The sequence below is a fragment of the Bactrocera dorsalis genome, unplaced genomic scaffold, assembly GCF_023373825.1.
Source record: "Bactrocera dorsalis isolate Fly_Bdor unplaced genomic scaffold, ASM2337382v1 BdCtg022, whole genome shotgun sequence".
In the NCBI taxonomy this organism is placed as follows: domain Eukaryota; kingdom Metazoa; phylum Arthropoda; class Insecta; order Diptera; family Tephritidae; genus Bactrocera; species Bactrocera dorsalis.
Window position 1 is genome coordinate 89,298 of NW_026038073.1, and position 27,024 is coordinate 116,321.

Genomic DNA, 27,024 nt, shown 5'->3' on the forward strand with positions numbered 1-27,024 from the left:
CTAGACATTTTTGAATGAAAATTATTTAAAAATTGCTTAAAACAATTAGAAAGCGAATTGGCGACCAAGCTAAACTTTCCTCTACGAAATTCTATCAGAACTAAAATTCCTTTGACGATTTATTTTTCAACTTTCATTTTTGGCGCAATTTCCCCACTCAAATATATTAGGATTAGAAGGAATCTAACTACTTGCATTTACATACATACATACATAGAATACAAGAACTTTTCCACCAACCAGAAAACACCTGCAATAAATATATATCTTAGTATTAGCTTTAACGTACATTGGCTATCTTTTATATATGTTAACATATTTTTTCCCATTGGCTCTAACAACTACTCAGTTCTGTTATTGTCGTGCCCCTGATGTTAAGTGGTGAAATGCGCTAATAATTTTCTGTGGTGAAATGCACTCATCCAAAACAGTAAATGTCCCAAATTTGAAATATCCCCCAATTTGGCAACGCGGTGGACCTTCTCTATAAATATACGTTCTCTGGTAGGACGACAGTAGCGTTGACAGTAGAATGGAAGATAGAAAGAGGAGGTAGAGTGGTGATGCCACTAATATGTAAAATGTAAAATTATTCACAGGTCTAACAAACTTGACGTTATTTTACAAATAAAAGCATAAAATTGCTCTATTATAGCTCTATTATATCATTTGTAATAACAATTGATAATTTAAAACAAAAAAAAATTTACCAATTTTTACTTATTTTTTGCATAAAAAAAATTTACCAATTTTTACTTATTTTTGCATAAAAAAAATTTCACTTTGAACAAAATATTAAAATTTCATTGAAGTGAAAGGTATTAGCAGAGAACGTATATTTACAGAGAAGGTCCACCGCGTTGCCAAATTGGGGGATATTTCAAATTTGGGACATTTACTGTTTTGGATGAGTGCATTTCACCACAGAAAATTATTAGCGCATTTCACCACTTAACATCAGGGGCACGACAATAACAGAACTGAGTAGTTGTTAGAGCCAATGGGAAAAAATATGTTAACATATATAAAAGATAGCCAATGTACGTTAAAGCTAATATAAACATATACATTTATTTATATGCAGGTGTTTTCTGGTTGGTGGAAAAGTTCTTGTATTCTATGTATGTATGTGTGTATATGTAAGTAGTAGGATTCCTTCTAATCCTAATATATTTGGGTGGGGAAATTGCGCCAAAAATGAAAGATGAAAAAGAAATAGTCAACGGAATTTTAGTTCTGATAGAATTTCGTCGAGAAAAGTTTAGCTCGGTCGCCAATTCGTGTTCTAACTGTATAAAGTAATTTTTAACTAATTTTTATTAAAAAATGTCTAGAGTTAGGAAGTGTCGCGTTCGCGAGTGTGAGACAGAATCTTCCGGAAGATTCTTCTCATTCCCTAAAGGAGAGGAGGAGTTGCTGAAGTGGGTGGAAAATTTACGTATCCCACCAACGCAGGATTTACCCACCCACAATGCATTTGTTTGCATTAAGCACTTCGAACAAAGTGCTGTGGGTGTGAAGAAGTTGAAGGCACATGCTGTGCCCACCCTAAACCTTGGTAAGTGATGTTTTTTAAATTTAAAATGTGCATGAGTTTTATTTTGTATATACATATGTAGATACATATAAGTACATATCGCTCATTTACATGGAAAGTGTCATAAGTTGTTTTTAGAATATGGAAAACAGCATAAATTTATTGAATAAACTAGTGAAGTGTAGTAAAATATTTTATTTGGCATAAACGTTGTTTGTGAAAAATATAAAGAAATTTTGATGAAATATCTCGTGTTCGATATAAAAATCCTGTGTTCACGTAAATGAGCGATATATGTATGTATGTACGTACATGCATATTAACATACATACATACATAAGTGTACATAATAATAGAAGTGTTTTAAATTCATTAGTTATGATGCAACTAAACTTTATAAATTGTTTAAATTATACACATTTTCTTTAGATTACACGCCATGTTTTAGTTGAAAAGAACTTATTGGTTTTTTTTTTCATAACAATTTTATTTAAAACGATAAATTGATATTTTAGTCACGAAATAAGTATTTGACAAAGTCATTAAACTAAATATCGCAATCGCGTTGAACGGGATCGTATATGGGGCTTAACTCATTTAAAATTAAATAAAAATAAATATTTTTCTAGACATACATATAAAGAATATGCTAATATTATTACATTTATGTGCATGTGTGCAGGGGCGCGTGGATCCGCGATAATTATGTTAAATAAGGTCGAATTGAAAAACAAGCTTAAGCTGTTATATCTTCCTTTATTCAAGTGATATATTTATATGAGTGTCAAGTTAAATCAAGCCGACAAATAAATAAATGTTTTATACAGTAATGTTGTTGGGTTGATTTAAGTATTTTCTTATTATTTCATCTACGTTGGAGTGTTCATTACATATTGTTGTTTGTGGAACTATATATGTAACTCGCCTGCATGTGTGTATGTATGTTACCTATTATTTTAACATACATACATATGTTGTGTTGTGTGACCTTGGGTTTGTTTTCATATGCGTACATTTACAAACATTGTTTTGTATGACAATGCATTTCATGTTCAATATACAAGTTAAGCTTTCTCTCGTTGAAAAAGCTAAAAAAAAAACAAAATTGTTTTCGCGTTTGCGTTTAACAACGGTGCTGCATGGATGGCAGCGAGACCGCGTTACATAGATATTATATATATTTAAACATAAATATTAGTGGACATGCAGTCCACAGTTTTTATATACAATTTCTTATCTTTAAAATTATATTTAAATTTTAATTAATTTTTTTTATATACGTACATATTGCAATTTATTTAAATTTTTTTTATGTACATAAATAGGATATGACGAACCCCCTAAGCATTTGTGGACGGCTCCATTGCCGATTCGAAGATGCTGCATTACTAATTGCGTTAACAAGCAGAAAACGCTGTACAAATTTCCGAAAGAAAAAGATGTTCGGGAAAGTTGGGCAAAGGCTTGCAACTTAGTTGTGTCACCTTCCGATAGTCTTTTTATTTGTCGAAGCCATTTCGATTCGCAGTACGTTACCAAGTTTAAACTATTGCCTGGGGCTTTTCCCTGTTTCAGATTAGGTTCAGCACTAGGTCGTAGCTCATCTAGTGCTGACTCTAGTTGGGTGTGCCCGCCCGTTTCTAATACTTATGGTCGTCATGAGGTAGCTGTAGGAAGTAAAGAAGAGAAGGACGACATAACTTTGAGGGAATTCGAAGAATATTCAATTTTAGAAGAAAGGAGATTAGGATTAGAACCCCAAAATAACGACGTAGGCTATGCATTAGATAGTCGTGAACGATTTGCTCGATCGGCACGTTACTATCAAAGTAATGCGCTTAAATTGAATAATAAGATCAAAGAGTTAGAGGATATAATTAAAGACTTGGAAAAAAGGTGAAAAATTCTCAAAGCGTTTTTGAGAAGCGATAATAAAAACTTGGGAATGCGCGAATAAAATAAAGCCTAATTGCCTGTCACGAAAATTGCGATAAAAAATTAAGACGCGTCCGGTCGTTTTCAAGTTCTTTAATACAATAATTCATTTGTTCCGTTCTTGGAATTGCTTAGCCTAAATCTTAAAACTAACGGCTTAAGCTAGTGGTAATGTAAATACAAGGGGTAAGTAATTATCTTTCGTTAAATATTGTAGTAGATGAATTAAGGTAAGTAATAAATGAAGGTAATATAAATGTATCATTAAGGTAAGTATGCTATTTTGTACAATTCAATATTTATAATTTAAATTTCATTTTTCATTATAATAATTTAATATTTCATTTTCTTATGTTTAGTTTTAGAGTTGTAAAGATGTCGCTTGGCGCAACACCGGCCGCCTTGACAGGATCAGGATCCTTCAATATCCATGGGCAATAATGCGAGTTTGTGTATGGGGCGCTTAATTGTGCCCGCCTTCGTTGTTACGTCTGCGACTCGCACCTTGCCGTCTTGCCCTTCGACGGTTGCGACGACTCGTCCTGTTACCCACTGCTGCGGTGGTGTGTTGTCTTCGTGTACGAGGACGAGGTCGCCGGGCTGCAGATTCCGTTTCGGGTGTAACCATTTGGTGCGCTCCTGAAGACCCGTCAGGTATGTTTTGGACCACTGTCGCCAAAACTGTTGCTTGAGACAGCAAACAAGTTGCCATCTCTCGCAACAATGAATTGGGTCCATTGCTACCTGTGCTGGTGGGAGTGATCGCAGGGAGCACCCTATTAACAGATGCGCTGGAGTTAACGCTTCGCCGTCGTTGGGGTCCTGGTTCAGAGGTGTTAGGGGCCGAGAATTGAGGATTGCTTCCACTTCGGCCAACAGTGTTGATAGTTCCTCTACTGTGAGGAGCACGTTGCCGATTGCGCGAACGATGAGATGTTTGGCGGACTTCACCGCGGCCTCCCATAATCCGCCGAAGTGCGGCGCCCGCGGTGGTATAAAGGTGAAGCTGAACCCTTCTTCTGCGGCGAATACCTTCAGTTCCGTTGCTTGGGCCAGAAACGCCTCTTTCAGCTCGCGCAGCTTGCGATCGGCGCCGACGAAGTTGGTTGCGTTGTCGCTGAACATCTTCTGGGGCATTCCTCGGCGACCAATGAACCTTTTTAGGGCGAAAATAAATGAATTAGTTGACAAGTCTGAAACTAGTTCTAAGTGAACTGCTTTGGAAGTAAAGCAAACGAAAACTGCAATATACGTTTTTACGGGTGGTCGACCACGTATTTTTAACGTTGTATATATGGGACCACAAAAGTCTACGCCACATATCAGAAAGGGCCGTAGTGCTCGAAGTCTTTCGACTGGCAAATTTCCCATTATTTGGTTTTGCAACTTCGGCTTGTAATGAAAACAATGTATACAGTTTCTTACGGTTCTACTGCAAGCTTCTCGGGCATTAATTAGCCATATGCGTTCTCGAAGAAGCGCAACCAACGCTTTTGCCCCAGCGTGGTGGTTTCGAATGTGCAGGAACCGTAAGTACGTTATAACGAAGTGCGAACTTTTATTTAATAAAAGCGGAAATTTGGCATCGTATGGGAGAGGTGCATTTAATAAGCGACCTCCTACTCGGATTAATTTGAATGACAGCGACATATCCGAGTACTCATGCAAAAACGGGTTGAGTTTTTGCAAGTTTGCGGGTAGGGTGGTGCCTTTATGCAATTTTTGAATAACATCCGAAAATTCTGAATGTTGGACCACCTGTGCAATTTTTAGAAAGCTCAAGTTTAGCTCTTCTGAAGTCAGATCTTGGCCTCTGGAGGATTTTGGTGGTCGCCTGATCCATCGTAATATATAAGCGACCACACGAAGCAATTTTTTATGAGAAGAAAATTTTTCAATAAGGTCCAATATTGAATTTTTCTCAGTAGTCGAAAGTAATGTAAATGTATTTTTCTTCTTCTCTAATGCTTCGTCTTCTGGTGAGAGCTGGAAGTGGTTATTAATTGGCCATAATGCAGGGTCTTCTAGGAGGAACTGTGGACCGCCAAACCATATTGAATTATTCAATTCGTCCACGTTACAACCCCGAGACACTTGATCCGCAGGATTTTGTTTCGTTGGCACATGTCGCCAATGTACTTTGTCAGTCAACTCTTGGATTTCGGACACTCTGTTTGCGACGAAGGTTTGTAGTGAAGATGGATGTGTTTTAATCCAATGTAAAACGATTTCAGAGTCTGTCCAAAATGTTATATTTTCGAAATGTCGACTCAACATAGGCGCTACTCTTGACCATAATTTTGAAAGAAGATGTGCTGCCGAGAGCTCAAGACGCGGAAGAGATTTGGTCTTCAGCGGAGCCACTCTAGACTTTGCAGTAAGCAGCATGCATTTAATACCACTAGCAGATTGGCTTCGTATGTATATGCAGCATCCGTACGCCCTTATTGAGGCGTCGGAGAAGCCATGTATTTGGCAGATGGCACTCGACTCAACGTTTACGTAACGAGGAATGCTTATAGATGAGAGCTGCATTAGGTTGGCTTTAAAGTTCTGCCAGCTAGTGTCTAGGCGCAATGGAATCGACTCATCCCAATCTAGTTTTTGGATCCAAAGCTCTTGCAATAAGATTTTTGCTTTGGTAACTAGTGGGGCTAGTAATCCAAGAGGATCGAAAAGGCGAGCAGAAACTGACAATATGTTTCGTTTGGTGGCTCGCAGATCATTAAAATTGTCATCTAAAACAAATCGAAACAAATCCTCTTTCGGCAACCAATGGATTCCTAACGTTTTAGTGGAACTTTTGTCATTGAAGCTTAATGACTTTTCAGTGCAATCACTGTCGAAAAATTTAGGGTGGTTCGAAAACCACTTCGTTAAGGAGAATCCTGCCGAGTTTAATATTTTAATTACCTCACTTCTCAAAAGATCTAGAGACTCAAAACTTTCGGACCCTGTTAATAAATCATCAACATAAAAGTCTCTTTTGATGGCCAATGAACCGAGTGGATATTTCATTGTATTGGCATCACTGAGCATTTGCAAACACCGTGTTGCGAGAAATGGAGCAGGCGCAGTGCCGTATGTTACGGTGTTAAGACGAAAAATTTGAATTTGCTCAGAAGGATGCTCTCTCCACACAATAAGTTGACAATTTCTGTCTTCTTCATGCATCATTATTTGACGGTACATTTTAGTAATGTCCGCTGTTAGTGCATACTTATGTAATCGAAAACGAAGAAGCGTTGAATATAATTCTTCTTGGATGGTTGGACCTACCATCAAAAGTTCATTCAACGCTATTTGAGTTGAAGATCGACTCGAGGCATCAAATACAACACGTAATTTGGTTGTTGTGCTCTCGGGCCTTAAAACGCATTGATGCGGAATGAAGTAGTGTGGCTCACTCGGGATCTTATTGTTCGTTGGGCTCATGTGACCCAAGGCTCTATATTCATTCATAAAGTCCAGATACATTTTGCGAAGTTCTGGATCTTTTAATGTCCTTCTCTCCAGGGCCTGAAACCGCCGAACTGCGGTTTCATATGAATGACCGAGTAACTTACGGTCAGCTTTAAAGGGCATTCTGACTTGAAGCCGTCCTGAAGGCAATACTTGAGTAGTATTAACGAAAAAATTTTCACACTCTTGTTGCTCTGGTGTGAATTTGATGCCATTTGATTCTGAAGGTAATTCTTCTAGAGCCCAAAATTTTTGGACTACTGAATCGATTGACGTTAAGTCTTCTTCAGCTTGGCATAATGTGCTATGTAATCTGGGAGGAGAACTTATATTACTGGCGTATTTGCCAGACACAATCCATCCTAAAAGGGTTTTCTGAAGTGTTGGTTGGTTAGGACCATTTTTAATTTGGCCAACAGCTAAAAGGTCGAAAAATGTTTCAGCACCCAATAGGATGTCCACTTTTTTAGATTTGTGGAATTCTGGGTCCGCCAATTCAATATTGTGCGGAATTTGCCAGCCATTAACATTGATGTTATGGTCTGGATGATTTGCCGAAATGCATCGCATTACCCAGAATTCCGCCGAAAATTCAAAATTATTCAACCGGGACTTGACAAACGCGTTTAGTTTTGACCCCACTTTTGTATTGGAATTGCCAATTCCAATTACGCTTAATGTTTTGTGCTGACGTCGAATCCGCAACTTTTGTGCCAAGTCCTCCGTCATAAAGTTGACCTGGGAGCCTGAGTCCAGCAAGGCTCTCGCAGGCAGGTAATCTCCACAGCTGGTCCTCACTAGAATTACTGCTGTTGCCAACATGACCCGATCCGGCATACTGGCTGTATGCATGGCATGTGTGGTTGATGGTTGCGGATGAGGTGCAGCGGGGAAGGAAACCGGATACTGGTGCAATAATGTGTGATGCGATCGGTTGCACACACGACATCTATCCGCTCTGCATTTAGAGACAGTGTGTCCCTTACGCAAACAATTTATGCATAAGGGCACCGATTTCACGAACTCGAACCTCTGCTGCACCGGAAGCGCCTTGAAAGTGGGGCAGGCAGTCAAAAAGTGGTCCTTGGATTTGCACTGCTGACAAAGAGACTGCCTCGTATTTGCTGCAACTAGCGCCGATTTGGTCCTGTCCATTTGTTGTTGTTTCCCATAACTCCCACTGCTTGTTGGTATGGGCTTCGTCCTTGAATTTGATGCTCCTTCCGCTGATAGCTGCTGGAACCTTCGATTAAGGGTAGCTTCACATTCCTTCCACAGTGGCAGCTTGTCATAATCCAGCTGTTCCTCCCATTTGGATCTGGTAGCTGAGTCGACCTTTGTCATCACTATGTGTATAATAATAGCGTTTGTTATATGTTTCTCATCGCCCAGCGATAGCAATGAGTCATATACCGCTGACACTTCGTCAATCATTGATCGCAATGAAGGAGCGGATGGCTTTGGGATGGTTGGCAGCTCAAAAAGTTTAGATATTGTATTGAAGAATATCAAACATTTATTATCATAAACTTTTTTGAGACTTGCCAACGCTTTCGGGTAATTTTCATCCGACATCTGGAACGCTTTAACTGTTCCCAAAGCCTCTCCAGATAGACAATTATGCTTTTGGTTAAATTTTTCAATATCTGGGATATTAGGATCATTATGAACCAAGCTCTCGAACAAACTCATAAAATTTTTGAATTCTGAATATTCTCCCTTGAATTTCGGCAAATTCATTTTAGGGAGTCTTGAGCTGTGAGAAGCTACAAAAGATGTTTCGGCAAGTGAAGTTTTATTTTTGGCTAAAATTGACTTAATTATGGACTTCGTTTCAACGATTATGTCCTCTAACTCCCCTCGGGCCATGTCGTCCTCATCAATTTCTTCAATCTTTGATTGGCATTTCATTAATTTTTCACTATGTGAATTTAATATATCTAGACGACATTCCAATTCGATTGGATCTAAAGACATTGTCTTTTCAAGAAGGCCCGTTTTAATGCGCAAAATACTACTCTTCGCAACCGTTCTTTGACGTCTTAACGATTTTAAGTCCGTCAACTCCTTACTTGGAGACAGGCTTGCGAGAGTTGGCTTTGGCTTGCTCATTTTGCTTGTTTAAATTAAATTTACGAAAAAAGACTATAACGGTTGGCAACAGATATACTAAGAATCGATAACGAAAACGAAAAATAAATGTCGATTCCCAAATATACGAAAGCCAAACTAATCGCAATAAAAGTTGGCAACAAATATATTTGGAATCGGTGACGAAAACGAGAAAGAAAAAATAATATGGATTCTCAAGTATACGAAGGCCAAACCGATAAATGCGCAAAATGAGCAATAGCACAAAAAAAGTAATTTAATCGGAAAATGTCCGAACGAAAATCGACAAAAATTGCGAAAAAACGACCGATAATTGCAAACGCGTTTCGAAAAAATTGCGAAAAATGTGATAATTTAATTTGCAATTAATAATTTTTTCAACCTTTATTTTAAAAAATAAAGGGCTACCGCAAATCCCAAAATCCCTTATTCACTTGCGTACGCATATACATATATGTGCGTATGCTTATTATATTTAATAATGTATATGTTTATTTATATACGTTATTATAGATATGAATTTATATATGTATATGTATATGTATTTATAGAACGTCAATATAATTGAAAGTGAAAAAAGGGAGAGCCAAAACTGAAAGTGTGCACTAGTCTTTATTTCAATTTTATTTTTATGTGTTTTCGTTTTATTTTTTGTTTGCACTGCTTTCAGTAATTCGCACTCGTTACCTGGTGCGTCGGCTGTTTGCCGGCGCTTACGTTCCTTTGGCACAGGATGCAGCGGCAGCTCATTCCCACGACGGCAGCGGATTGATGGCAGCAGTGTTGATGGCAGCAGCGTTGATGGCAGCGGCGTTGATGGCAGCGGCGTTGATTGCAGCAGTGTTGATGGCAGCAGCGTTGATGGCGGCAGTGATTTCAGTAGTGGCGGTATAGCAACAACGGGTGCTTATACCGGCACTTTGCTTTTACCGGTTCTCTTAACGCGGCACTTGAAACAGTTTTTCTTCTCTTTTTTTTTTAACGGATTTTCCACCGGTTTTTAAAAACTGTTTTTTTTTTTTTTTTTTTTAACGGTTTAGGACGGTCCTCTCGTTAATCACAAGGTTAAACACTTTGGTACGATTTTTTTTAGAATTCACTGTCCCAATTTACTTGTGCGCCTTTTCACAATTCCACTTTTTATTTATTACACTCCTTTGTATGTTTGTCACTTGCACATATGCACCTCTTGTCTTTTTTTTTGTTTTTTGTAGGTTTAAGAAGGCAAAGGTGGGTAAGTATTTACAATTTTTTATTATATTTCTTTCTTTTATTTCTTTCTTTTTAGGTCTCACTGCACCACACTAATTGTTATTTTATAAATTTTGTTCACTTTGCGCACTGTATTTTTTTTGTTTTGTTGTTTCGTATTTGTTCACTGCACTTCTGGCACTTCACTTCTGCATATATGTGTATGCAGATATGTAAATGTATTTCGTATCAATTTTTTGTAACTTTGTTTTATGTTTTGTCTTATGTTGCTTTTTTTCTTTTGTATGTTTAATTTATTTCCACTTCACTTTCGTGAAGGGCCGAAAACGAACGAATTGACAGGCAATTAGCACGAAATTAGTTTATTAAACGAAAACGAAAGTCAAAATTAATATATTCTAAGCTCACGCACTTAGTCCCTGCTCGGGCGCCATGAAAAATTCTCAAGCGTTTTTGAGAAGCGATAATAAAAACTTGGGAATGCGCGAATAAAATAAAGCCTAATTGCCTGTCACGAAAATTGCGATAAAAATTAAGACGCGTCCGGTCGTTTTCAAGTTCTTTAATACAATAATTCATTTGTTCCGTTCTTGGAATTGCTTAGCCTAAATCTTAAAACTAACGGCTTAAGCTAGTGGTAATGTAAATACAAGGGGTAAGTAATTATCTTTCGTTAAATATTGTAGTAGATGAATTAAGGTAAGTAATAAATGAAGGTAATATAAATGTATCATTAAGGTAAGTATGCTATTTTGTACAATTCAATATTTATAATTTAAATTTCATTTTTCATTATAATAATTTAATATTTCATTTTCTTATGTTTAGTTTTAGAGTTGTAAAGATGTCGCTTGGCGCAACAAAAGGTATCAAGACCTTAGTAAACGTGCAATAGTTGCGGATGAGAATTCCAGCCAAGATGCTATTACATTCGCTAGGATGATCGTCACGAAGCACACTTTTTTTAGTGACAATGAAAAGACATTGGCACCAAATGTTAAATACATGTCCAATAAATCCTATAATTTTATGCGTGACGATTTAGGTTTCGCTTTACCAAGCAAGAGCTCTCTTTTGCGATGGCGCCCCATAAAGTATGTTGTCCTTGGGTTTGATGCCAATGTCTTGGGAAATTTAGAAAAAATTACAAAAAAAATGTTCGTTTTAGAACGAAATTGCGTTCTATTATTTGATGAATCAATTAAGACCGACCTAACATACAATGGAGTTAGGGATGTTATTGACGGGTTTGTGGATTATGGGGAAGGCCATCGTGAAATGAAATTAGGTAGTAAGTGTTGTTTTTTCATGATAAAAGGGTTGAGTTCCAATTGGAAATATGTGTTTTCTTATTATATTTCCAAAAATGGACTTCCTACATTCAAATTAAAAGAAATTTTGAATAAGAACATCACAGCACTAAAGTCAATTGGTCTAAACGTAAAAGCTTTAGTCTGTGATCAAGGGCCTTCTAATATTGCAGTTATGAATGCTTTAGCTATTTCTGAAGAAAACCCTTTTTATTTGCACGAAGATTCCAAGATATATTGTTTATATGACTATTGCCATCTTATTAAGTCCGTCCGAAACACATTTATGAAATATGATATTTCAACCCCAGATGGAATAGCCAGCTTTAAAGTTATAAAAAAAACTTTACTCGATCGATCAGGACAATAAATGTTTCAAGATATGTCCAAAACTCACAGAGGCCCACGTATATCCTAGTTGTTTTGAAAAAATGTCCGTAAAACGTGCAACCCAAGTTCTGAGCAATTCGGTTGCGGCTGGCATAGAAATGGCCGATAGCCAAAATTTATTCGGCTCCGACGAATATATATTAAAATGTGCAAAGCCTACGCAGCTATTTGTTAAAAAAATGAATGATCTGTTCGATGATCTAGACTGCAAGAGTTTTGTTTCAAAAAATCCCTTAAAATGTCCGCTATTGAAAAACGACTCCGGGAAGGTCCAACGCCTCTTTGATTACATTAAGTATTTGAAATCATTAAAACTTCCGAACATGGCTTACAGTAGGTGTATAGGTGGGTTCTGTTCCACAATTGTTGGAATGATTCAGTTGAGCCAAGAATTATTCAGGGAACAAAAAGAATTAAGTTTTATATTGCTTGGGAAACTGAATCAAGACGCGTTGGAAAATTTTTTTTATAGGGTCCGGGCTAGCCAGGGTATCAATACCCATCCGTCTGCCAATGAGATACAGTATATAGTAGCTCGTTTAATTTCGATGAAAATTTTGAGGCAAAATTTTCAAGATAAGGGGGCTAATTGTGAGGATGATGACGATATAAATTTAGACTGGAACTTAGGCCCCGAAGATCGTCATCTCGAAGTAGAGGGAGTCGAACATGAAACAGAGCAACTCGACCTGGAATCGTTTATTATTCCAGACGAAAACTTTGTTGAAGAGGACGACACAGCTGACGTCCAGATCAAGCGCTATTACACAGGCTATGGTATTTACCAGAAAATTTTGTGTAAAATTCATTGCAAAAAATGCGCTATGGCAATGACAAAGACACAAAGTGATTTATCGCTTTATTCGGAGGCCCTAATCAAAGCGAAAAATTATAAGGATGACGCGGATTTAAGGCTAGTCAATCCAAGTGATAGGGTCTTCGAAGTGTGTCGACTGCAGATGATGTGGTACGTCAACCTTTTCAACAAATATGCTTATTGTTCAAATGTTCGTAGTCTGATGTTGTCCGCAATAAAAGAAAAAACGGAAAATGTTTTTCCTGAGTGGTTTGACCCAACCGATGAGTGTTTTACTCATAAAATTAAGTTGTTAGAATACTTGGTAACGGTACTGTTATTCAAAAACTCGAAATGGTTAGTAAAAGAAGAAATTAGTAATGAACGACATCGGAAGCGCGATGCTAAACTAAAAAAACTTAAGTAAGTTGCAAGTCAAGACCGTTTGATTTAAGAACATCTTACTTTTGGGTGAGTAATGAATTCATTGAAAATACATATTTACTTTTTTTAATATTTAGCAATTTATTCTATTTACAGGTTTTTTTATTTTCAGCTTTTTCTTCTATTTTCAGGTCTATCTTGTTGTATTTTCAGGTATTTTTTCTTCTTATTTTTCTCCTTTTTCAGCTTTGCAACTGAGCTTAACTTTTTTAAACACAAATGTTGTTTCCATCTTGTTTAAGTGCAACATTTGTTTTAAAAAAAGCAAGTGAAATTCAATGACTTTTTTTATATATTAAGTCGTGTGAGAAATTTCCATTTCAAATGGATAATTTCGTAATTCTGCATTATAATTTTTTTAACATTTTAAACTTGCTTATACATTTTATAAAAAATCTTTAAACTGTTAATTTTAAATAACAATGAATCAATAAAATTTGCATATAAGTATATTCTGAAAACAATAACCTTGACTTTGATTTATTTAAACTTACATACATTGATACATGCAGATATCGCATATGGGCAAGTGCGAAATCAACCCTTATTCATATACAACGTGGCATGCGTAAATGGAAAAAAGCCAACAGATCATATACTTATGAAAGTGCACATGCGTGTACAAAAACATATCTCCGTTGTCACGAAAATCAATGGCCGAAGCTCACGTTTTGTCGAAGAGTCAATGTGTCGAACGACTGACGCGACGAATAGGCGTCACAACATTGTGTTATTGTCCAAGCTGTGCCGAAAAAACAAACGAGCGAACGCCAACCGTCGCCGCTTCCCTTGCCCCTACAACAGCTTCGCCAACAAACTTGCGTAAATATGTATGAAGATGTATGAGCTTGCATACATATCGACGCAGATTTTTGCGAGCCACGGAAAAATATTTTAGATTTGGCAAATATTTTAAATCGACGAGAACTTTGTAGCCACTTTTTGTCACTCCTTTCTGTGTTTCTCGAGTTGTACTATAAATTTAGGCATTGGCTATTTTGCTGCTATATTGAATTGTGACGCTGCTGATGCCTTTCGAGACGATTGTTGTCTTTTGTTGGTGACATATTTACATGTGTATGCCCATATATGTATGAATGAAGATTTGTGTATACATTATTTGCTCGGCAATATGTACATGTACATATATGTATATATTTACATATGGATTAGTGCGTGCACATTGTGCTTGTTATACGTTTATATAATGTGCAACACATAAAGCGCACACATATCATTACTAATAAGTCATGTCATGATTTCAAATCATGAAGGCGTTGTATGTACTTATGTACATACATACGTGTGTGCTTGCTACATGTGCATATGAATACGTAAGTTTTAAATTATAAAAAGTATGATTTATGTATATACATACATATATATTACTAGTTTTTTTAATTTATTATTATAGTATTTTACACAGATACGTATATGTATGTACATACTTATTATACACGTATCAAATGTTCATACATACATATACATGTCTACTATATCAAGCATAGGATATAATTAAAAATATGGTCTTATTTTAACATTGAGTAAAATATTGCCTTATATAAAATAGTTAGTTAATTAATTAAAAAGTAATCAATTTGTGATAAATAATTTTCAAATCAAATCATATACATAATTGCACATAAACGCATAAAAATATAAGCCAAAAGGCCGCCATGCCGCTGTAAAATCGAAGTAAGTCTCTGAGCATAATTTTCATTGAATGCTCGGCTCTGTTCACGCGCCACTGTTAAAGTTTCTCCTGCCGAGCCAAAAGTGGTGAAATGCACCCATCGCATTTTGTTAGCTTTTGACAGTTCACACGCTTGTCCGTTGTTGGACCTTCTCTATAAATATACGTTCTCTGGTCCTACTGCGGTTGGCAAATATAGGAAATATTCAAGTTAGCGGGAACGACAACTGTCGGCCTGCAGTCATGTAGTCGTGCTGCTGTCAAAATAACAGTGTCCATAAGAACGTCTGTATTTTAATATTTGGCAGATGTAGTTTGCAGTCTGATCCGCTCTATGTGTTCCGCACTTCACTCAAAACTAATTTGCATACACAATAATGTTACAGATTTTCATACCTAATTATTTTGCAAAACCTAAAGGTAGGCCATAACTAGCGATCTTACAGTATTTTTCTTACGGGTTATTTCCTCAAACCCTGCGCCAAAAAATATGCAAGAACTCAACTCCTCATAAACGTATTTAGTGCAAGCACATGCAGCATGGCCGGCATGTACCAAGACAACACAGCTGTCCATTTTGCATGTACACAATATCGTTGTGGCCATCCATACTAATACCTTTCACTTCAATGAAATTTTAATATTTTGTTCAAAGTGAAATTTTTTTTATGCAAAAATAAGTAAAAATTGGTAAATTTTTTTTATGCAAAAAATAAGTAAAAATTGGTAAATTTTTTTTTGTTTTAAATTATCAATTGTTATTACAAATGATATAATAGAGCTATAATAGAGCAATTTTATGCTTTTATTTGTAAAATAACGTCAAGTTTGTTAGACCTGTGAATAATTTTACATTTTACATATTAGTGGCATCACCACTCTACCTCCTCTTTCTATCTTCCATTCTACTGTCAACGCTACTGTCGTCCTACTGCGGTTGGCAAATATAGGAAATATTCAAGTTAGCGGGAACGACAACTGTCGGCCTGCAGTCATGTAGTCGTGCTGCTGTCAAAATAACAGTGTCCATAAGAACGTCTGTATTTTAATATTTGGCAGATGTAGTTTGCAGTCTGATCCGCTCTATGTGTTCCGCACTTCACTCAAAACTAATTTGCATACACAATAATGTTACAGATTTTCATACCTAATTATTTTGCAAAACCTAAAGGTAGGCCATAACTAGCGATCTTACAGTATTTTTCTTACGGGTTATTTCCTCAAACCCTGCGCCAAAAAATATGCAAGAACTCAACTCCTCATAAACGTATTTAGTGCAAGCACATGCAGCATGGCCGGCATGTACCAAGACAACACAGCTGTCCATTTTGCATGTACACAATATCGTTGTGGCCATCCATACTAATACCTTTCACTTCAATGAAATTTTAATATTTTGTTCTGTATTTTAATATTTGACAGATGTAGTTTGCAGTCGTTCCAAAAATAAAAAAAATAAAGTACATTTTCAAAATAACATTTTTCAAAAAAAAAAAATTAATATTTAGTTAAATATTGTTAATTTACAGAATAATTATGCAAATTGGGTTAGTAATGAGCAAAGTCTTAAATTTAATAAACTTATACAAGCATAAATGAAAATATCATTTCTCATTTTTTTAAATTTATTATTTCAATTGGTATTTAAAATTTATGCCACAATTATTATATAGTAGTCCAAAAATATGAATTCTTATTTTCCCAGAAATACATTTGTAAAAAAGGATCTTTATCCTTTGTTATTATTATTATTATTGTATTTTTCCAAGAAATACATTTGTAACAAAAGGATCATAATCCTTTCTTATTTTCCTCATAAAAGATTTAAACAGTTCAAGAGCTCAAAGCATGCGCTACATCAGCTCGCACCTACCTACCCTGCGCCTTTGCGCAAATGATTATGTTATGATAACAAATGCCAATACAGATTTGGCAATGGCAATAGCAATAGATTTGACAGTTAGTAAGACATAGATTTTATCCTGTCGAGACGGCCCGTAATGCCACGTGCATGAATTCATGACTATGCATTGGCCGGATGGAGTGGTAATAGAGAGAGAAGGAATGAAAGAACGAAATAAAGAGGGAGAGAGAAAAAGGTATTATGCACTACTCGTTTTTTAAGGAAAACGAATTGAAAGAATATGACAACACAATGACACATTCAAAGCTCTGAAGCTCACGACAGTGAACTAAAAATGGCTTTGTGCATCTTACTACATGAACATTCGTAAGAAGGCAGCAACATAACAATGGCCGGCATGTACACAAGACAATACAGCCGTCCATTTTGCATGTACACAATATCGTTGTTGCCATACTAATACCTTTCAGTTCAATGAAATTTTAATATTTTGTTCAAAGTGAAATTTTTTATGCAAAAAAATAAGTAAATAGGTATATATTTTTTTTTGTTTTAATATATCTATTGTTATTACAAAGGATATAATAGAGCTATAATAGAGCTATTTTATGCTTTTATTTGTAAAATAACGTCAAGTTTGTTAGACCTGTGAATAATTTTACATATTAGTGGCATCACCACTCTCCTCATATCTCTTCTTCCATTCTACTGTCGTTCTACTGTCGTTGGCAAATAGGAATTAGCGAGAATGACAACTGTCGGCCTACAGTCGTGTATTCGTGCAGCTGTCAAAATAACAGTGTCCTAAGAACGTCTGTATTTTAATATTTGGCAGATGTAGTTTGCAGTCTGTTGCACTCTATGTGTTCCGCACTTCACTCAAAACTAATTTGCATACACAATAATGTTACAGATTTTCATGCCTAATTATTTTGCAAGACCTAAAAGTAGGCTATAACTAGCGATCTTACGGGTTATTTCTTACGGGTTATTTCCTCAAAGCCTGCGCCAAAAAATATGCAACAATTCAACTCCCCATAAACGTATTTAGTGCAAGCACATGCAGCATGGCCGGCATGTACCAAGACAACACAGCTGTCCATTTTGCATGTACACAATATCGTTGTGGCCATCCATACTAATACCTTTCACTTCAATGAAATTTTAATATTTTGTTCAAAGTGAAATTTTTTTTATGCAAAAAATAAGTAAAAATTGGTAAATTTGTTTTTGTTTTAAGTTATCAATTGTTATTACAAATTTGCATACACAATAATGTTACAGATTTTCATGCCTAATTATTTTGCAAAACCTAAAAGTAGGCTATAACTAGCGATCTTACAGGTTATTTCTTACGGGTTATTTCTTACGGATATTTCTTACGGGTTATTTCTTACGGGTTATTTCTTACGGTTTTTATTTATTTTTCAGTTAGCTCCCGCAGCAAAATCTCCCTTCTGCAAGCCTGCCGTAAGGAACTTCGTTCCAAAAATCGTCGTTGTACTTAAACATAAGGTTGTGGAATTCTTGCAAATTCACTGCCGTTATGGATTTATGTCCACTCGAGTAAGATGAAGAAGGTTAATTAACGTAAATATGTGAATATAATGATTTGAAGCAACTTATTATCGACTGATAAATGTGTATATACAAGAAAATCGTCGTTGTGCTTAAACATAAGGTTGTGGAATTCTTGCAAATTCACTTCCGTTATCGCTTTATGTCCACTTCAGTGAGATGAAGAAGGGTAACTAACTTAAATATGTGAATCTTGTGATTTGAAGCAACTCACTATCGATTGATAAATGTGTATATACAAGAAAATCGACTTTGTACTTAAATATTAGGTTGTGGAATTCTTGCAAATTAACTGCCGTTATGGATTTATGTCCACTTCAGTGAGATGAAGAAGGTTAATTAACTTAAATATGTGAATTTTATGATTTGAAGCATCTCATTATCGATTGATAAATGTGTTTATACAAGAAAATCGTCATTGTACTTAAACATACGGTTGTGGAATTCTGGCAAATTTACTGCCGTTATGGATTTATGTCCACTTCAGTGCGATGAAGAAGGTTTATTAACTTAAATATGTGAATTTAATGATTTGAAGCAACTTATTATCGATTGATAAATGTGTTTATACAAGAAAATCGACTTTATACTTAAACATAAGGTTGTGGAATTCTTGAAAATTCACTGCCGTTATGGATTTATGTCCACTTCAGTGAGATGAAGAAGGTTAATTAACTTAAATATGTGAATTTAATGATTTGAAGCAACTCATTATCGATTGATAAATGTGTATATACAAGAAAATCGACTTTATACTTAAATATTAGGTTGTGGAATTCTTGCAAATTCACTGCCGTTATGGATTTATGTCCACTTCAGTGCGATGAAGAAGGTTAATTAACTTAAATATGTGAATATAATGATTTGAAGCAACTCATTATCGATTGATAAATGTGTATATACAAGAAAATCGACTTTATACTTAAATATAAGGTTGTGGAATTCTTGCAAATTCACTGCCGTTATGGATTTATGTCCACTTCAGTGAGATGAAGAAGGTTAATTAACTTAAATATGTGAATTTAATGATTTGAAGCAACTCATTATCGATTGATAAATGTGTTGTACAAGAAAATCGACTTTATACTTAAATATTAGGTTGTGGAATTCTTGCAAATTCACTGCCGTTATGGATTTATGTCCACTTCAGTGAGATGAAGAAGGTTAATTAACTTAAATATGTGAATTTTATGATTTGAAGCATCTCATTATCGATTGATAAATGTGTATATACAAGAAAATCGTCGTTGTACTTAAACATAAGGTTGTGGAATTCTTGCAAATTCACTGCCGTTATGGATTTATGTCCACTTCAGTGAGATGAAGAAGGTTAATTAACTTAAATATGTGAATTTAATGATTTGAAGCAACTCATTATCGATTGATAAATGTGTATATACAAGAAAATCGTCGTTGTACTTAAATATTAGGTTGTGGAATTCTTGCAAATTAACTGCCGTTATGGATTTATGTCCACTTCAGTGCGATGAAGAAGGTTAATTAACTTAAATATGTGAATTTAATGATTTGAAGCAACTCATTATCGATTGATAAATGTGTATATACAAGAAAATCGTCGTTGTACTTAAACATAAGGTTGTGGAATTCTTGCAAATTCACTGCCGTTATGGATTTATGTCCACTTCAGTGAGATGAAGAAGGTTAATTAACTTAAATATGTGAATTTAATGATTTGAAGCATCTCATTATCGATTGATAAATGTGTATATACAAGAAAATCGTCTTTATACTTAAATATTAGGTTGTGGAATTCTTGCAAATTAACTGCCGTTATGGATTTATGTCCACTTCAGTGCGATGAAGAAGGTTAATTAACTTAAATATGTGAATTTAATGATTTGAAGCATCTCATTATCGATTGATAAATGTGTATATACAAGAAAATCGACTTTATACTTAAATATTAGGTTGTGGAATTCTTGCAAATTAACTGCCGTTATGGATTTATGTCCACTTCAGTGCGATGAAGAAGGTTAATTAACTTAAATATGTGAATTTAATGATTTGAAGCATCTCATTATCGATTGATAAATGTGTATATACAAGAAAATCGTCTTTATGCTTAAATATAAGGTTGTGGAATTCTTGCAAATTCACTGCCGTTATGGATTTATGTCCACTTCAGTGCGATGAAGAAGGTTAATTAACTTAAATATGTGAATTTAATGATTTGAAGCATCTCATTATCGATTGATAAATGTGTATATACAAGAAACTCGTCTTTATACTTAAATATTAGGTTGTGGAATTCTTGCAAATTCACTGCCGTTATGGATTTATGTCCACTTCAGTGCGATGAAGAAGGTTAATTAACTTAAATATGTGAATTTAATGATTTGAAGCAACTCATTATCGATTGATAAATGTGTATATACAAGAAAATCGACTTTATACTTAAATATAAGGTTGTGGAATTCTTGCAAATTCACTGCCGTTATGGATTTATGTCCACTTCAGTGAGATGAAGAAGGTTAATTAACTTAAATATGTGAATTTAATGATTTGAAGCAACTCATTATCGATTGATAAATGTGTATATACAAGAAAATCGTCTTTATACTTAAATATTAGGTTGTGGAATTCTTGCAAATTAACTGCCGTTATGGATTTATGTCCACTTCAGTGCGATGAAGAAGGTTAATTAACTTAAATATGTGAATTTAATGATTTGAAGCAACTCATTATCGATTGATAAATGTGTATATACAAGAAAATCGTCTTTATACTTAAATATTAGGTTGTGGAATTCTTGCAAATTAACTGCCGTTATGGATTTATGTCCACTTCAGTGCGATGAAGAAGGTTAATTAACTTAAATATGTGAATTTAATGATTTGAAGCAACTCATTATCGATTGATAAATGTGTATATACAAGAAAATCGACTTTATACTTAAATATTAGGTTGTGGAATTCTTGCAAATTAACTGCCGTTATGGATTTATGTCCACTTCAGTGCGATGAAGAAGGTTAATTAACTTAAATATGTGAATTTAATGATTTGAAGCAACTCATTATCGATTGATAAATGTGTATATACAAGAAAATCGACTTTATACTTAAATATAAGGTTGTGGAATTCTTGCAAATTCACTGCCGTTATGGATTTATGTCCACTTCAGTGCGATGAAGAAGGTTAATTAACTTAAATATGTGAATTTTATGATTTGAAGCATCTCATTATCGATTGATAAATGTGTATATACAAGAAAATCGACTTTATACTTAAATATAAGGTTGTGGAATTCTTGCAAATTCACTGCCGTTATGGATTTATGTCCACTTCAGTGCGATGAAGAAGGTTAATTAACTTAAATATGTGAATTTAATGATTTGAAGCAACTCATTATCGATTGATAAATGTGTATATACAAGAAAATCGACTTTATACTTAAATATTAGGTTGTGGAATTATTGCAAATTAACTGCCGTTATGGATTTATGTCCACTTCAGTGCGATGAAGAAGGTTAATTAACTTAAATATGTGAATTTAATGATTTGAAGCAACTCATTATCGATTGATAAATGTGTTTATACAAGAAAATCGACTTTATACTTAAATATTAGGTTGTGGAATTCTTGCAAATTCACTGCCGTTATGGATTTATGTCCACTTCAGTGCGATGAAGAAGGTTAATTAACTTAAATATGTGAATTTAATGATTTGAAGCAACTCATTATCGATTGATAAATGTGTATATACAAGAAAATCGTCGTTGTACTTAAACATAAGGTTGTGGAATTCTTGCAAATTAACTGCCGTTATGGCTTTATGTCCACTTCAGTGAGATGAAGAAGGTTAATTAACTTAAATATGTGAATTTTATGATTTGAAGCATCTCATTATCGATTGATAAATGTGTTTATACAAGAAAATCGTCTTTATGCTTAAATATTAGGTTGTGGAATTCTTGCAAATTAACTGCCGTTATGGATTTATGTCCACTTCAGTGCGATGAAGAAGGTTAATTAACTTAAATATGTGAATTTAATGATTTGAAGCAACTCATTATCGATTGATAAATGTGTATATACAAGAAAATCGACTTTATACTTAAATATTAGGTTGTGGAATTCTTGCAAATTAACTGCCGTTATGGCTTTATGTCCACTCCAGTGAGATGAAGAAGGTTAATTAACTTAAATATGTGAATTTAATGATTTGAAGCAACTCATTATCGATTGATAAATGTGTATATACAAGAAAATCGACTTTATACTTAAATATTAGGTTGTGGAATTCTTGCAAATTCACTGCCGTTATGGATTTATGTCCACTTCAGTGCGATGAAGAAGGTTAATTAACTTAAATATGTGAATTTAATGATTTGAAGCAACTCATTATCGATTGATAAATGTGTATATACAAGAAAATCGTCATTGTACTTAAACATAAGGTTGTGGAATTCTTGCAAATTAACTGCCGTTATGGCTTTATGTCCACTCCAGTGAGATGAAGAAGGTTAATTAACTTAAATATGTGAATTTATTGATTTGAAGCAACTCATTATCGACTGATAAATGTGTTTATACAAGAAAATAAACTTTATACTTAAATGTTAGTTTGTGTAATTCTTGCAAATTAACTGCCGTTATTAATTTATGTCCACTTCAGTGCGACGAAGAAGGTTAATTATCTTAAATATGTGAATTTAATGATTTGAAGCAACTCATTATCGATTGATAAATGTGTATATACAAGAAAATCGACTTTATACTTAAATATTAGGTTGTGGAGTTCTTGCAAATTAACTGCCGTTATGGATTTATGTCCACTTCAGTGCGATGAAGAAGGTTAATTAACTTAAATATGTGAATTTTATGATTCGAAGCAACTTATTATCGCCTGATAAATGTGCTTATACAAGAAAATCGACTTTATACTTAAACAGAAGATAACATAATTCTTCCAAATTCACTGCCGTTATAGATATAGGTCCACTTCAGTGCGATGAAGAAGGTTAATTAACTTAAATATGTGAATTTAATGATTTGAAGCATCTCATTATCGATTGATAAATGTGTATATACAAGAAAATCGTCTTTGAAAAAACCTTAAGCTTTTTTAAGATTGAAGTTAAACACGATGGACTCACTAAGATGCGCAACTACAAGCTAATTGCCTGTGTTATTTCGGTTTAAAAAATCCCGGTTAAAAAAGAACGTCCGTTCGCGATTATAGTCTTTAATACAATGATAATCTTTATTCCAACAGTTCATTAGTTAGCCTAAATCTTAACCTAACGGCTAAGACTAGAGGTAAGTATGTATACAAAAAAGGGGTAAGTATATAGCTCTAATTCAATTCAGCATCTTAAATTCATTGTAATAGATTATTCTAGTACATAAGTAGTAGATTATGGTTATACTTGTATATTACAAAATTCGTAAGTATTTTACATAATGTAAAAGATTTTATAATGCATACAATTATTTTAACAAATTAAATTCTTAAAATATATTTTTTGATTTATAAAGTCGCATGACGCAACATCGGCCACCTTGACAGGATCATGATCCTTCAACTTCGACAGGCAGCAGGGCGAGCTTGTGAATAGGGCGCTTAATGGTGCCTGCCTTGGTTGCCACGTCTGCCACTCGCACCTTTCCGTCTCGTCCTTCTACGGTTGCGGCGATTCGTCCTAGTGCCCACTGCTGCGGTGGCGTGTTGTCTTCGTGGACGAGGACGAGATCGCCGGGCTGCAGGTTGCGTTTCGGGTGCAGCCATTTGTTGCGCTGCTGAAGACTGGTAATGTACGTTTTGGACCACTGTCGCCAAAACTGTTGCTTGAGACAGCAAACAAGTTGCCATCTCTCGCAATAGCGAACTCGGTCCGTTGACACTTCTGCCGGTGGTAAGGCTCGGAGGGAGCACCCTATTAATAGGTGTGCTGGAGTCAATGCTTCGCCATCGTTGGGATCCTGGCTCAACGGTGTGAGGGGCCGCGAGTTGAGGATGACCTCCACTTCGGCTATCAGTGTTCCTAGCTCTTCGGCGGTGAGCAGCACGTTGCCCATTGCGCGTACGGCGAGGTGTTTGGCGGACTTCACTGCCGCCTCCCATAACCCGCCGAAGTGCGGCGCCCTCGGTGGTATAAAGGCGAATTTGAACCCTTCTACGGCGGCGAATTCCAGTACTTCCGGAGACTGGGACAGAAACGCCTCTTTGAGTTCGCGCAACTTGCGATCGGCGCCGACGAAGTTCGTTGCGTTGTCGCTGTATATCGTCTGTGGCATCCCTCGGCGACCAATGAACCTTTTTAGGGCGAGAATAAAGGAATTAGTTGATAAGTCAGAGACTAATTCTAAGTGTACTGCTTTAGACGTGAAACAAACGAAAACTGCGATATAGGTTTTTACGGGTGGTCGACCGCGTATTTTTAATGTGGTATAAATTGGACCACAAAAATCTACGCCACATATAAGAAAGGGTCGTAGCGCTCGAAGCCTTTCGACTGGCAAATTTCCCATTATTTGGGTTTGCAACTTCGGCTTATAATGAAAACAGTGTGTACAGTTTCTTACGGTTCTACTGCATGCTTCTCTTGCATTAATCAGCCATATGCGTTCTCGAAGAACCCCAACCAACGCTTTTGCCCCTGCGTGGTGATTTCGAAAGTGCAGGAACCGTAAATAATTGATAACGAAGTGCGAATTCTTATTTAGTAATAATGGGAATTTGGCATCGTATGGGAGAGGTGCATTTAAAAGGCGACCTCCTTCTCGGATTAATTTGAATGAAAGCGACATATCCGAGTACTCATGCAAAAACGGATTCAGTTTTTGCAAGTTTGCGGGTAGCGTGGTGCCTTTCGTGAGTTTTTGGATTTCATTCGCAAATTCCGAATGTTGAATCACCTGAACAATTTTTAAAAAACTCAAGTGTAATTCGTCAGATGTCAGGTGCCTTCCCTCCGTAGGTATTTTTGGTCGTCTAATCCACCGTAATAGATAGGCAACCACACGAAGCAATTTTTGATGAGAGGAGAATTTTTCGATAAGGTTCAATAGTGAATTCTCTTTCACATTTATGGCTAGTGTGAAAGTATTTTTCTTCTTCTCTAATGCTTCATCGTCTGGGGAGAGCTGGAAGTGAGTGTTAATTGGCCATAAAGCGGGGTCTTCTAGGAGGAACTGTGGACCGCCAAACCATATTGAATTATTCAATTCATCCACGTTGCAACCCCGAGACACTTGATCCGCAGGATTTTGTTTTGTCGGCACATGTCGCCAATTTATATTGTCAGTCCATTCTTGGATTTCAGACACTCTATTTGCAACAAAGGTTTGTAATGACGATGGATGCGTTTTTACCCAATGCAATACGATTTCAGAGTCTGTCCAAAATATAATTTTTTCAAATTGAAGATTCAACATTGGCGCAATTCGTGACCATAATTTGGCAAGAAGATGTGCTGCCGAGAGCTCGAGACGCGGAAGAGACTTGGTCTTCAGCGGAGCCACTCTAGATTTTGCAGTAAGCAGCATACATTTGACACCACTAGCAGATTGGCTTCGTATATATATGCAGCATCCGTACGCTCTTATTGAAGCGTCGGAGAAGCCATGTATTTGGCAGATAGCACTCGACTCTAGATTTACGTATCGAGGAATGCTGATTGATGACAGCTGCAGTAGGTTGGCTTTGAAATTCTGCCAGCTAGTATCAAGACGCAATGGAATCGACTCATCCCAATCTAGTTTTTGGATCCAAAGCTCTTGCAATAAGATTTTTGCTTTGGTAACTAGTGGGGCTAATAATCCAAGAGGATCGAAAAGGCGAGCAGAGACTGATAGTATGTTTCGTTTAGTAGCTCGCAGATCATGAAAATTGGCATCCAAAACAAACCGAAACAAATCCTCTTTCGGCAACCAGTGGATTCCTAGTGTTTTAGTTGAGTTTTTGTCATTGAAGCTTAATGACTTTTCAGTATAATTACTGTCGAAAAATTTAGGGTGGTTCGAAAACCACTTTGTCAAGGTGAATCCGGCCGAGTTTAATATTTTAATTACTTCACTTCTTATAAGATCTAGAGACTCAAAATTTTCAGATCCTGTTAATAAGTCATCAACATAAAAGTCTCTTTTAATGGCCAATGAACCGAGTGGGTATTTAGTTGTATTAGCATCACTGAGCATTTGTAAACACCGTGTTGCGAGAAATGGAGCAGGCGCAGTGCCGTATGTTACGGTGTTAAGACGAAAAATTTGAATTTGCTCAGAAGGATGCTCTCTTCACACAATAAGCTGACAATTTCTGTCTTCTTCATGCATAATTGTTTGACGGTACATTTTAGTAATGTCCGCTGTTAGTGCATACTTATGTAAGCGAAAACGAAGAAGAGTTGAATATAATTCTTCTTGGATGGTTGGACCTACCATCAAAAGTTCATTTAATGAAATTTGAGAAGAATTACGACTCGACGCATCAAAGACAACTCGTAATTTTGTTGTTGTGCTTTCGGGCCTCAAAACACACTGATGCGGAATGAAATAGTGTGGTTCACTCGGGATCTTATTATTTGTTGGGCTCATGTGACCCAGCGCTTTATACTCATTCATGAAGTCCAGATACATTTTACGAAGTTCCGGATCTTTCAATGTTTTCCTCTCCAGGGCCTGAAACCGCCGAACTGCAATTTCATAGGAGTGACCGAGTAACTTACGGTC

At 35.8% G+C, this 27,024-nt stretch overlaps 2 protein-coding genes across 3 annotated transcripts in view; both read left to right on the plus strand.

The window, feature by feature from the left end:
* The window catches only part of LOC125779977 (uncharacterized), a 40,161-nt gene extending 26,036 nt beyond the window's left edge, over window positions 1-14,125 (plus strand). The window contains exons 2-3 of one of the 2 annotated variants that reach the window (XM_049461344.1): window positions 11,304-13,225; window positions 13,295-14,125. In XM_049461344.1, coding sequence (XP_049317301.1) covers window positions 12,000-13,181 — 1,182 coding nt within the window. In that variant the 5' untranslated portion in view covers window positions 11,304-11,999 and the 3' untranslated portion in view covers window positions 13,182-13,225; window positions 13,295-14,125. The remainder of the gene's footprint in view (window positions 1-11,303; window positions 13,226-13,294) is intronic. The other variant, XM_049461343.1, reaches the window with a different exon arrangement.
* Window positions 298-11,451, plus strand: LOC125779974 (uncharacterized). The gene is made up of 4 exons (XM_049461341.1): window positions 298-1,558; window positions 2,863-3,433; window positions 11,125-11,352; window positions 11,427-11,451. Exons 1-4 carry the CDS (start codon window positions 1,327-1,329, stop codon window positions 11,449-11,451), a joined length of 1,056 nt encoding a protein of 351 aa, XP_049317298.1. The 5' UTR covers window positions 298-1,326.
* Window positions 14,126-27,024: the final 12,899 nt, after the last annotated feature.